The 13,921-nt window shown below is 47.2% G+C and overlaps 1 protein-coding gene across 2 annotated transcripts in view; it reads right to left on the bottom strand.

Annotated features, from left to right (window-relative positions):
• ABCA4 (ATP binding cassette subfamily A member 4) overlaps window positions 1-13,921 on the bottom strand; it is a 1,118,748-nt gene that overhangs the window by 391,903 nt on the left and 712,924 nt on the right. For both annotated transcript variants that reach the window (XM_085601480.1, XM_085601481.1), the window contains exon 27: window positions 6,772-6,977. In XM_085601480.1, the coding sequence (XP_085457606.1) occupies window positions 6,772-6,977 (206 nt within the window). The remainder of the gene's footprint in view (window positions 1-6,771; window positions 6,978-13,921) is intronic.

Genomic DNA, 13,921 nt, shown 5'->3' with positions numbered 1-13,921 from the left:
ATGTCTTCTCTTTGCATACAGGGAGGTACCACAGAAGTCATTAGGGTTTAGTCCCTTTAAGCTAGTGAGAGGTCCTCTCAGCTTGGTCCAGAAAGGCTGGAGATAGCTCCTAGGAAAACTCCCCAGGATGTATTAAGCCTTCAGGAACCACACGTCACGCTTCAGCAAACTGGCTCAGTCGAACCTGGAAGCAAGCCAAGTGAAGATGAAACGCTGGTACGACCAGAATGCCACTCTGGTAGAGTTCCAGCCTGGCCAAAAAGAGTGGGTCATGGCCCCAATCAAACCTTGGGCTTTTATAGACAAGTGGACTGGGCCTTTTGAGGTGGTGGAGAGAAAAAGTTATGTCACCTTTACCTGATGAATTTGCAGACTCCTAGGAACCCTTTGAGGGTCCTCCATGTGAACCACCTCAAGCTCACTTTGAGAAGTCTGAAGTGAGCATTCTCTTGGCAACAGATGATGGGGTGGAAGAGAAGAGTGAACCTCTCCCTGACCTCCTGTCTACCAAGGAGCACGATGGGTCAGTAGAAGGTGTAATCCGCTCCCCTGCACTGACCCCAGAGCAGCAGAGTGACTGTCACCAATTGTTGGGGCAGTTCGCCAAGCTGATCTCCCTGACCCAAGGTGTTACTCACTTGTGTACCTATGACGTGGACACTGTTGACAGCCCTCCTGTGAAACACAAGTTTTACAGGTTGACTGACCAGGTGAAAGCCAGCATTAAAGAGGAGGTCTCTAAGATGTTGGCGTTAGGGGTAATATAGCTCTCCAACAGCTCTTGGGCCAGCCCAGGGGTCTTGGTCCCAAAGGCTGCTGCACCTGGTGCCACTCCTGAACTACGGTTCTGCATGGACTATCGTGGGCTCAACGCCATCACCAGGACTGACGCGCACCCCATAACCAGAGCTGATGAGCTCATTGACCGGTTGGGAGTTGCCAAGTTCCTCGGCACGATTCATTTGACGTTGGGGTACTAGCACATTGCCTTAACCAAGGGAACCAAGGAGAGGTCAGCATTTTCAACCCCAGAGGGGCACAACCAGTTTTGGGTGATGCCTTTTGGGTTGAAGAATTCCCCTGCCACCTTTTAGAGGTTGGTCAACTAGGTGTTGGCTGGGCTGGAGGATTTCAGTGCCGCCTACCTCACAGCTGGGAAGAACACTTGCAGCACCGCCGGAAGTGTTGAAGGCTCTGCATAGGGCAGGCCTCATGGTCAAGGCCAGTAAGTGCCAGATCGGGCAGAGCTCTGTGGTGTACTTAGGGCACCAGATAGGAAGCAGCCAGGTGGCACCCCTACAAACTAAGATTGAAACCACTCATGCTTGGGAGCCCACCAAGACCCAGAGGTGAGAGCCGTTTTAGGTCTTACTGGCTACTATAGATTTGTAAAGGACTATGCACCATTGTTTCCCCTTGACAGACCTGACTTCCAAAATGCAGCCCAGGAAGGACTAATGCCTGCCAGAAAGCCTTTGATGCCCTAAAGGCAGCCATATGCATGGCACGATGAGGGCCTAGGCAAGCCTTTAGTCTTCCCTTGCAGGAGACTACTCCCCAGGGAACAGGGGTGGAGTGCCATAGAGCGAGAAGCTTTTGCTGTAGTCTGGGCACTGAAGAAGCTAAGATCCTACCTGTTTGGTCAGGTTCAGACAGACCACAGGCCCCTCAGATGGTTAATGCAAATGAGGGGTGAGAACCCAAAGGTGTTAAGGTGGTCCATCTCCCTACAGGGAGTAAACTTTACGGTGGAACACCGCCCTGGCACAGAACACGGCAACGCTGATGGTCTGTCCAGGTTCTTCCGCCTAAGTGAAGAGAATTCCAAGGAGGTTGGGTAGTTCTGCCTACTTTCACTCGAAGGGACATGTGTTAGACCTGCCATCTTTTGGCATGCTTCCTCTGTCTTTTTGTTTTCTGACCTCCCGGTTTTGACTGATTTAGTGCCTCAGATTCTCACTACTGTTCAAGTTAAAGTGCAAGTGCTCCAATTGTACATTGGATTATGGATTGGTGTTTCCATGAAGGCATATTTGTTTTACTGGTAAGTCCCTAGTAAAGTGCACTGAGAGGTCCAGGGCCTGTAAATCAAATGCTGCTAGTGGGCCTGCAGCACTGATTGTGCCACTCACACCAGAAGCCTTTCAAACTGTTCTCAGACCTGCCACTGCAGTGTCTGCGTGCAGTGTTTACTGCCATGCAGACTTGGCAAGTGCAACCACTTGCCAAGCCCTAACCTTCCCTTTTATTACATGTGAGTCACCCCTAAGGTAGGCCAATGTACCCTTATGGGCAAGGTGCAGTGTATGTGAAAGGTGGGACATGTACTGGTGTGTGTGAGACATGTCCTGAAAGTGAACTACATTTGTTTTTCGTTTTCTCACTATTGAGAGGTTATCTGTCCCATAGGATAAAATGGGGAAAACATGGTAACATTTTACGAGTACATCTTCCCATTGGGACAAGATATAGAAACTGAGTTTAGTATCCCTGAACTCAGAATATAGAAATGCATCTTTTAGTAAAGATGATTTTTGTGTTCTGTGTTTAAAAACACAACTTTCAGAAAGTAGGTATTCTCTTGCTTAGCCGTCCTATGTGCCTCTGCTGGTTTGTGGAATGACAGCTATTGGAGGGGTCGAGGTGCGTCCTGCCTTTCCTGGATGAGTCAAGGTTGGGCCAAATAGACCTGGGCTGCATTTAGAGCAGTGGTAGACGATTTCCTTTCACCTTAAATGGCCTGGTCTGCCTTGGACAATGAGAAGAGCTGGAAGAACTGCCAGGAGGAGTACTGCCCCTTTGCTGTTTTGTTGCTTTGATGGGTTGGCCTGCAGTTTCTGCTTCTGCCTTGGGCAGTGAATGGACTGGTCTGAACTTTCTTCACTTGTCGCTGAGTACCTCCAAGGGCTTAAAATAGAGATTGCCTCCAGTTCCCAAAGTCTCAGGCTCTGTAAAGACTTCACTTACCTCTGGCTACCGTCTCTGGAACCATGGGTTTCAGTTGCCACAGAGGGGAAAGCAGCCGACACCGTCACCGACACCGCTACAGGGTGGGGGTATTAATTAACACAGGTAGTAGTGGCGCTCAGCTTAGAGCGTACAGTAAATAAACAGAAATAATATTGCGGTGCCACAGGTGAGGGATAACCCCTAAACCCTCCCAGTTGGGATCCGAAGGTCCGAAATACAAATGTCAATTCCTATGCACACGCATTCAAGGCACCAGCCTTATGTTATTGTTTTTTGATTAAAAGACGAAGGAAATTCATCAAGAGACATTGCCTCCATCTATTCTACTACGTCTGGCGAACTTTCGCATTACTTGAATGTGTGTGCATAGGAATTGACATTTACCGTCACCGACACCGCTGCTGGGCCCATGTCCTGACAGCACAGCAGAAGGCACCACCACCCTTCGCAGTGCACCCATGGTCTCACTGATGACGACTGCCACCGAGCCGCTGCTTGCACCTGTGGGAACCATACTCCGCACCACCTCGCTTCACTCTGCCGCCCTGGTCTCACCAACGACGTTGCTGCACGTTGACCTCGACACCCATGACAGCACCGTGGTTTGGGGGCATCGCTCGTAAGTCACAAGATGCATGGCCCCACACCACATTCTGGGCTGACCAACGCCAGCTCCCATCAACCGGCACTGCCGTTTGTACTGTGAACTGTCAGCACCGCAACGAGCAGTGCCTCACTCTGCACAGCAGACCTGGTCTCACCAATGCCGCTGGACGACCATCACTGAGCCACTGCCTGCACTGCGACATGAGGGCAGCACAAGCCACACCGATTCGCTTCACATCTCAACCGCGACAGTTGCCACAACCGGCCCGCACCAACGCGGTAAGCCCAAACCAAAGGTACTGTTTACGAGTCTGCTGACAGTAACGCTTGTCCGCACAGACCTAGTCAGCCAGAACTATTGGATTCTGTTGTTTTCAGCACCGCGGTAGCCCTGGACGGAGCTACCGCCTTCAAGAAATTGCATTTTAAAGTATTCTTGCAAAGTGCATATTTTTGATTACTGTATGTTGGTCTTCTTTTATCGTTTTTTGGTCTTGTTTGCACAGATAAATATTGTCTATTTTTCTAAAACTGGTGTGGTGTCCTTTTGTAGTGTTTTCACTGTATTACTGTTGGTTATGTGCAAATGCTTCACACACTACCTCTGAGATAAGCCTGACTGCTCATGCCAAGATACCAAGGGGGTGATCAGGGGTTATTCCAGTAGTGTATCCCTTTTATCCTGACTAGGAGGATGGGTCCCTATTTGGACAAAGGTGCAAACCATTGCCAACTAGAGACCCCCATTTCTAACAGTGTGACAGAAAATAATTTAAATATTTTTATATATGTGGGTAAAGTTTTTACTAAAATGGTTGTAGATGTGAAGTAACTACCGCTTAGTGCGTTTTCATTCACACAACTGTAAACAGGGGTGCACAAAAGGAAATTTTGTCTGTTGACTCAATTGGTAACTACCCTGTCCCTTTTGGCAATACAGGGTGACTCTCTCCTTTTTTTGGAGGCATGTTCTTTTACGTGCATATTGGCAGCAGTGCTTGGGCAACCTTGGTGGCTGTGAACTACAAACCCAAGGCAAGCTTCATGTGCATGTGTTAGGCCTCCCTTGGAGACCACTGCACTTGTTTCACATTTGCAGAACCCGAGCAAGGACCAGCATAGGTCCAGGAAGCTTGCCGGGGGCTTGAGGTCCCTGCCCATAAAGCGTATGCCGGGTCTGCTTTCAGGATTTGCAGATCCCAGGTGCCATGCTGGTGGTGCAAACCCAGCCTGGGTCCAAAAACGATGCAACAAAATCTGCATATTTTTATTATTTATTCACAGGGGGTCTTTTGGGACCCATCCATCTGGGCCTGGGACTCATGAAATAATCACCCAAGCTTTTTATGTGTGCTCTCTGTTTTTTCATGATGCGAGTCTAAGTACTGTGGGCCTTATTCACAACAAAGTGACTCAGCGCAGTACCACAAGTCATTTTGCTGCGCCGCACTAACTCACTTACAAAGCACAGGTATGCCTCATATCTACAACAATATGACGGATCCCTGTGCTCCCCACTGCGCTGGCGCACAATTGGCTGCCATGCACCGATGCAGGCACCCTCGCACTATGGTGCAAGGGTGCCTGCGCAGCGGAGAAATTGTTTTTGTACAGGAAGGGACACAAGATTGGCAGACAACATCAAGAAAAAATGTTGCATTTGCTATTTTACAAGACACAGGGGCATATTTACAAGCCCCTTGCGCCGCCGTTGTGACACGTTTGTGACACATCAGCAGCACATTTTTCTGCCCCATATATACAAGGACACAAAAAGCCATCCTGCGTGGCTTTTCCTGTCTTTGTAAATATGACTCCATTACACGCTGCACATTGGGTGAAAGAGGCATTCCATGGGTGTTGCTGGGGGTGTTCCCAGTAACATCCATGGCTTTTTGACAGTGCCCCAGATGTACAAAAAATTGTAAGTCTGAGGCAGCACCAATAACTTATGCCTTCCCTGGAAAGGCGTAAGGGAGGCACAACGAGGAGAAATTTCATTATTTCTCATCGTTTTTACTCTTTCTATGTGTGCTGCATTCTGCAGCACAGATAGAAAGAGGAAAAAGCCTCTTCTGATTGTTTTTGTGCAGGAAGGCTTCCCTTCCTGAACAAAAAAAATCATCCCCGTAACGCAAGCACCCTTGCACCATGGTGCAAAGGTGCCAGCGTTGGCGCACGGAAGCCCATTGTGTGTTGGTACATGGGAAAAGGACAGGATAGATACAGAGCATTCCTGCCCATGTCTTTTGTCGTAGGGCAGCCTAGCAGCATGGCCTGTTGCGTCCGGCTGGCTTGCAGGACCTGGCCACAGGTCAGGACCTGTGGACAAGCCCAGCTGCACATGGTGAAAGGCTTTATGTCATAGGGTGGGCTGTCTGGTGCAGGGGTTGGTCATACTCATGGTGTTGAGTGCAGACCTTGTGGCCACCCCCTGTTGAGCATGACCGAAGGTCCCATTCGCATTAGGGTTGGCTCTCTGCAGCAGAGTTCGTACAGGGTTGGGTACAGTTGCATGTGGTATAGGATGAAACCCCCCAGAAATTCACTGAAAATAGGAGAACTTCAAGTTATGGTTGGTTTTGGCTGCAAGATCTCCTTTACATTTTAGATAATCTCAGAAATTCATTGAAGAAACACAGAAAAGTTGCAAAAATGGATACAAAACAAAGTCTAAAAGTCACAACAATGTGTGACCTATGGTTAGGGAAACTAACTTGAACTTCCCCTATCATGCACTGCTTATGACCTTAAATATGACATCAATCATGACATGTTGAATGATACCACTGATGACATCACTTATGTCATTTCAAATGGCAGCCCTGATGACATCATCTATGATAGGGCTGTTGACAAAAGACTGGCAACCGCAAATGTTAAAAAAAGGGGGTACCTAAGGTTGTATGCAGCAGAGGTTGACTGGCTGCAGGGGAATGGCCAGGCCTTTGTGGTCAAACCCTGCTGCGCACATAGCTGCAGATTTCATTTCACATGACATCTGTGATGTCATCATTGATGCAGGGATGCCAATTATGATCCGTTTGCCTAGCCATAACTGGTAAATTTGAATAGTTTTTAAGTTTGGTGTTGTAACCATAACTTCATTTTAACTGTATTTTTCAGTGAATTGACACATACAAATACACACACACACACGCACATACACACATACACATACCACACACACATTACCTCTTCTAGTGGGGTGTCCGAAATCCCAAAGCTGCTTAGTCCCAGGTCTCCTAGGGTCTCCTCCAGCTCCCTGAAGAGACTTGCATAGGCCCGGTGCTTGAAGTCTTTGCTGGGAAGAAGGTAGACAAGCTCCTGTCCGATGCTTTCAATCAGCTTAGCATCAGGAACATGGTGGTAAACGAGTTCTGTGATAGCATTCACGTCACCTGGAAGTGTACAAAAACAGGGAATCTAAAGTTTTACTTTTTATTTGAAAAGGGTGGAAGATCTATGCATCTCCAGGAACTCCCACCAGTGGGATAAACCAAGACATGCAGGCAACACTGAAGGGCATTAGGTGGATGATCTCATGACCAAATTACAATTCTCTTCACCTTCATGCAGTCCAAAGAATCAGCATACCCTTTGCTACTCAAACCTTTACACCATTACAAAAACAACTGCACAGATATCAAATGGAGGCTATGGAGGTCAGGACTAAACACTTAAATAAAATTTCAATCATAGTTATATCTACTCAACATAAATAAATATGTGCCAACCTCAAATCCAAAAGCTTTTCAATGGTCTGCCAGGTTCTTCTAACTCAGAATGGTGAGTAATAATTGAACCCAAAAGCCGTATTGAAGCACCTTAGTGATAAGCTTATGCTCGGGCCAGATCTTTAGCATTTTTAGCTGTTAACATTAACATTAAACACAAAGAGGGGGAGGGAGCACACTGCTTCGCATACCAAAACACAACTTGCCCTGATGAATTGTGGTAAATGCAGTGCATGTTAATACTTACTTAAGTTGAAAGCCTTTAATATTCACCATTGTTGGTACAGCCAATGCTGTGTATCTCTAGACACTTTTTCAGGATATTTGTCTTTCTTCAGTGAAGAGTTATAACCTAAATTTGGGAGTGCTGGCAGTACATCTCACAGTCTTCTCAGGTACCTCTGTACCACTTACAGATCACATCCAAAAGCTTGTTAAGTGACAACACAAGAAAGGGACAATCGCATAAGTGGGGAGGCAGCACACTACCTGGCACAATCAATCAATCAACCACTCAAAGTTGTAGAGCGTGGCAATTCACCCATGAGGGCATCCAGGCACTAGGATCCAGCTGTGATCAGTCCGGAAGCCAGGTCGTGAGCCCTTTTCTGAATTCAACGAGAGATGATGCTGTTCCGAGGTGGAGGGAAAGGATTTTCCAGGGCTTGACAGCGAGATAGGAGAAAGAGTGTCCTTCGCAGGAACTTCGGCAGATGCTGGGCGCGTGAGCAGGGGCAAGGGAGGTGGGGGGTCAGGTGTCTGGAGGGTTGGTGGTTGTTCAGACAGTGGTTGATGTATTGTGGTCCTTGGTCATGGAGGGCCTTGTAGGCATGTATCAGCAGACTGAATCGGCATCTCTTCTGGATGGGGAGTCAGTCAGTGGAGGTTCCTAAGGTGTGGGATGATGTTGGTCTGTTTGGGGAGGTAGAGGATGAGTCTGGCAGCTCAGTTCTGTATGTTCGGGACTCTTCTCAGGAGTTGCGTGGTGATTCCTGAGTGGAGCACGTTCTTGTAGTCGAGTCGGCTGGTAACTAGGGGTTGCGTGGCGGTTTTTCCTGGTGTTGACGGGAATCCATCTAAAGATCTCTTGGAGCATGTGAAAGGTGTGGATGCAGATGGAGTTAACCGTGTTGATCTGGTGATTCATGGTGAGTTTGCTGTACAGGATGATGCCAAGGTTGCGTGTGTGGTCTATCAGTGTGGGTCCAAGTTCGGGAGGCCACCAGGTGTCGTCCCACAGGGAGGTGTTGTTTCCAAAGATCAGCACTTCGGTTTTATCAGTGTTTTATCAGTGTTGAGCTAAAGGCAGTTGGCCTTCATCCAGTCGGCAACGCTCATTATGTAGTTGTGGAAGTTAATCCTGGAGGTGCCTCCTATAGCGCCTCCTATACCAGAACTAACTACTAACCATGAAACCCCAAGTGAAGAGAGATGTGGCGTAACGACAAGAGCTGCCAACTTTGGAGCTGGGAGACGAGGTTCGAGTCTCAGCGTAGGCTCAACATCCTATGATCCTGGGCATATCCCTTAATCGCCCTGTGCCTACAAAAAAATGAAATTCATTCATTTCAGTGGTGCTCATGAAAAGTGCTCCAATACCTTTGGGTCGAGTCTGTGCTATCAGCGCCGGTGTTGACTATTAGCTGCCGGTACTGAGCACCAGAAACCACCGGCTCAAATTAAGCACTGGTCTCACGTCAAAGGCATATCAGGTTGTGTTTGCAAAGACACAGACCGTATAACAGGAGCCATATCTGCCTGTTGGTCTGCACATGCATTTTGTTCCTCTTCCTCTGAACAGGACCCTTAAGGGCCATCAGCAATGTGTGCCTTGAGTGATAGCACCAATGTTCCTGGAGCTTACAGGGACCCTTCAAAATTCAGAGGGGCCTGGTGGAGTTAAACGCCGAATGGCTGTTTGAAACAGTGCTCGGAGTTTAGTAACTGTAATCTCTCCTCCACATGCACTAACTCCAGGAGCAAACAGTCTTTTTGTTTTATAATCAGATGCACAACTCAGATCTGCTCCAGGTGCACCTACCTAATGATTGAGAGCGCATGCCTACATTTGGGAAGTTTGCCCATGATGTAATGACTAGGTTTTCTGCCTATGTACTCCCCCAACAGCATTTCATACATTCATTTATTTGAGTGCCCATTTCTCATTTGCAAATGCATGCTGCATTTAGTATTGTTTGCACATGTGTAACATACATTTGCTTTATTGTAGTTTGAGAAAGCATCAGTTATTCACATACATGTATTCATGTGATACACATTGCCTTCTCGAATTATTTGAATTCATATGCTAATTTTTGCATTTGACATCATTGTGTGGCCTGTTCTTTTCAAAGTAATCAGAAAAGTGTTTATAATTCTGGTAAAAACAAGTGTTATGGGAGAGGAGAACCTTTGACTTTCTGGAAGACTTGGTTTGTGCAAGCAGAGCTGTAAACATTCTTGGTGAATGCCACAAGCAGACTTCTCAGGGCTAGCACGATAAACTTCTCAGTATAGAACAACATGACTGTTGTTTGGCTAAGGCATGTAGGTTAGAGGCCACCCTAGAAACTCAGACAGGCCTTTTTTGTTGCTAAGAGGGCATAGCTAGGAGCAAGCTAAGATGGACTGGGGACTGGTTCAATCATTTCATGCAATGAATTTCTGAAACACAGTTTCAATGTTGAAATTCTTTTTAAGATTTTGCTTACTAATCACTTTCATTATCACATTCTCGTTTGTTTTTTATAGTTTTATCCATACACATTATCTGCAGTAGAATAGACTTCTTTTGTTGAATAAAATATATTTATAGTGCGGATTCTTGTGTGTGTCCATTCATGGTAAAAAGAGATTTAGAACCTACTAACAGCAATGATCCTGTGAGTCTCACAGGACTGATGTTGCGCAGACTGCACCATCCTCATGTAACAAGCAGGTGGCTTATGGGTTATAGTCCACCAGGTTTCCTGCCAGTTTGATAAGTTGACATTTTTGCCTGCACATAGCCAGGGGGTCTAGAGAACCTAATCCCGGGTCATTTTGTGCTTACAAGTAAAAAAAAGTATCCTCCGGTTATGTAAATGCAGCTCAGAAAAATCCAGATTACTAGAATTGTTAATTATATGTATTCAATAGAACTTGCAATAAAAATGGAACCAAAACTACTACTTTACATACAGGCAAAGGCATAGGAGAAATGTTGTCCACAATATTAGTTTTGAAACAATATTTTACATATAACCACAAAGGGGCCGATTAGGATGTCGGTCAGACTTGCCTCCGACCGACATCTCTGTGGTTTCAAAACCAAGTGACCTCGTGTCGGCGGTCCGAAACTGCAATTATGATGCGACCGCACATGATACGGTCGCAAACTCCAATTTCCCTATGGGGGCTTGTGTGGTTGTGGGAAATTGGCCGCAGCACAAGCTCCCATAGAGAAATGGAAATTACTGTAAATCCCTGCACCGTGTGGCAGGCACCCCACAACTGTAGGCCGCAGAGACAAAGGGGACCTGCTATAGGTGCCCAAAGTCGCTTTTCGACAGGCTTTCCATGTTGGAGAGAAAAACATGAAAAGCCTGTCAGAAACTGACATCATAATCCTGACGCCGGAAACGCCATCCGTTAGAGATTATGACTTGTTTCTGACTGGAAGTCATCTTGACTGGCCGGTTTAAACTCCGATCGCCTTCTTTATAATATGGCAGTCGGAGTTTAAATCAAGAATGTTGGTCGGTAAGCCTTCGATGAGCGATCAGAGGCTTACAGACCGACATCCTTATCAGCCCCAAAGTGTAACTATGATCATAACCAGGTGATTAACCAAAGTTCTTTAATGTGTGGGGAACAAGGTGGCTTCATGTCATCTCCCTAAAAGAAAGAGCCAGTGGCTTTTGTTATTACTGTGGGAAATAGAACTCCAAAGCACATTGCCCTGATTCCTCATATGAAGAACATCTTCATGGCAAAGAACTGCAAATGACCTCCAGCACAAGCATGACAGTGCTTTCAATTCAATTTGTATATACTTTAGTGCTTTCAATTAGTCCCATCTTATTTTTGAGCCAATCACGCATTCTTGGTTTTTGAGCTGTATTTTGGTGCATGTAGTTCTTCAGTTAGCATGGTAAGATCAAAACTACAAGTTCCAGGGTGCAAATGAGGACTGGGTGGGTTAGTCTTAGAGGAAATGGGACAACTTTTCTCTGTAATCATTAAAAGTTAAATACGTTAAAAGAATTTGTAACTTATGCAAATTGAAAATAATATGTTTTCAAGACCTTGACTGCCAGTGATTTGGGCCCAGAGATGTTGTGGTGCTGAGCCTAGACAGCCATGCAGTGTGGGGACTAGGGGTGGGCGGAATTTGCGAAATTAACTTTCGCAAATTATCGCGAAAATGTTTAAAATTATCGCAAACAAGCGGAAATATCACGAAGATGCGGAAGTTTTTTTCCGGCATGTTCGCAAGATTTTCTGCATGGTTGCGGGTCGCCAACTTACCCATGTGGTTGCTTGCGGGCGCGGCCATCTTGTTTTGAGTTTTCTCGCGGTGCATGATCGCGAGAAGAAAGACGTGATCGCGCGATGCATGACGTCACTGCGGGCGCGAACTGTCGCGAGACAGCGCAAATGGCTAAAAACAATACAACATCTCATGGAGAACGCGACCGGATCAAGAAAACTTGTCGGCGAACGCAGGGATTCAGGTAAGGCGATCGCGCGAGCGCGAGAATGTATTATTTTATAGCACGAGCAAGAAACAAATTATCGCCAAGCTGCGGAAACCGGAATTTCTGACATTTTCGCGCTCTCCGCGGAACGCGAAAATGTCAAATTATCGCAATTTCCGCGAACGGAACGAAATTTTCGCCCAGGCCTAGTGGGGACCCGCCCGGCGCTGGTCTGGTGGCCACATTAGAGGCCTACGTGGATCCTATGTGGGAGAAGCCCTTTGCCTGCCGGGCCCTTCTGAGGGGTCGCTGGGTCTACAAACCGCCGGCTTACCTGAAGTGAGGAGACTGCCGTGAGTGGGGGGATAGGAGCGTCCACCCCCCCACCGCCTGTGCTGATGTGAGACATTAGTAGTGGAAAGCACTGGAGCTGCTGCGGCAGCGGATAGCCCTAAGTGAAAAGGCATCCGGCTTTGGCCCTCCGGGGTGAAGAGGTGTGTTGGCGCCACTGCAGTGGAGCTGCTGTGTCACCCCTGGGGGGCTTTTGCATGGCATAAGAGGAAAATTTAAAGTACCCTGTAGATAAACCGTTCATTATATCAGTCTATCATCCCTGGATGGTGTTCTTTTGAGCCTCCTGAGCTATGGTGTGGCCCGGTACCCTATACGCTAGATGCTCTAGAGCCCATGAGGGGTGTGCTGAGTGAAGGGTTGCTGTGGAGATCATCTGACTGCTCTGGAGGTGGTGGTAACTGTTGGAACAGTGTGGTGGTGAAGAGCCTGTTGTGACGCCTGCCGCCACCCCTCATCTGGTTGCTCCTTGTGCTTGGTAACTGTCACTACACAGGATTGATGATGGTAAGAGAGAAGGGTAATTGTGTGGTCCAGACCAAGAAAATCCTTAACTATACACAGTCAGTCCCCCCAAGGCGGGAGGTCCACGTGGTGGCCCCATGTGGTTGTGAGGATAAATTATCACAGGCAGTGGAAGTGGCCCCATCCCTCACTGATTTACTATCTGAGATACAAAAGTCATGAGATGCGCTGTTCCACAAGATTGACTCTGTCACAATAGATGTTACACTTCTGCTTGCCGATATACTTAAAGTGTCAGACCGCGTGACCACTACAGAACAAAATGTGAGTTCCCTACAGGAAGAGGTAAAAACACTCTGTGATACTGTTGTCCTCCTTCAGAAACAGACGGTTCATCTCGATGACCGCATGGAGGACTCGGATGGGTGGTTCCGCAGGAACAATGTGCATTTTGTGTGATTCCCAGATAGGGCAAAGGGGCATTCTATCAAACTCTTCCTGGAAGACTGGATCTCAACCACTCTGGCATCCAAACACCTCTCTAAATTCTTTACCATCAAGGGGGTGCACAGGGCCCTTGCACCCCCGCCCAGATCTGGCACGCTACCTCGAGCAACCATAGCACGGTTGTTCAGCTTCCGCGATAGAGAGCAATCCTACAAGCCAATCAAACTCGGGGGCCTTTATTGTTTGAGGGACATCCTATATCCATCTATTCCAACTAAACCCAAAAGGTGCAGGATCAGAGGAAAACCTTTGTGTCAGTGAAAAAATGTCTACAGGAACTCAATTTTAAGTATTATCTCTTCTTCCCAGCCAAACTAAGTGTTGCGCATCAGGGTAAAATTATGTTCTTTTTTTGGCTGAAGAGGCCAGAGACTGGTTGGACTCCAGAGGAAATTTTTGTGACTGGCTGGTGTGTCCGACAGAGCCCACAAAGTGGTCAGCATCGGGTCCCTTGGGACATAGCCAAGACAACAGAGCCGGTGGAAGACTCGAGAATCTAATGTGGCTTCGGAGAGGATTCAGGTCTACCCGGATGGTACCTTGCAGGTCACTGATGTGATGCCAGACTCGTATGTGAGTACACAGGAGCAGCTAGGTGACCGGGAC

This window comes from Triturus cristatus, chromosome 4_2 (genome assembly GCF_964204655.1).
Source record: "Triturus cristatus chromosome 4_2, aTriCri1.1, whole genome shotgun sequence".
Taxonomy (NCBI): Eukaryota; Metazoa; Chordata; class Amphibia; order Caudata; family Salamandridae; genus Triturus; species Triturus cristatus.
Note: the sequence above shows the minus strand (reverse complement) of the source record. Positions and strands in the feature narration are given on the sequence as shown.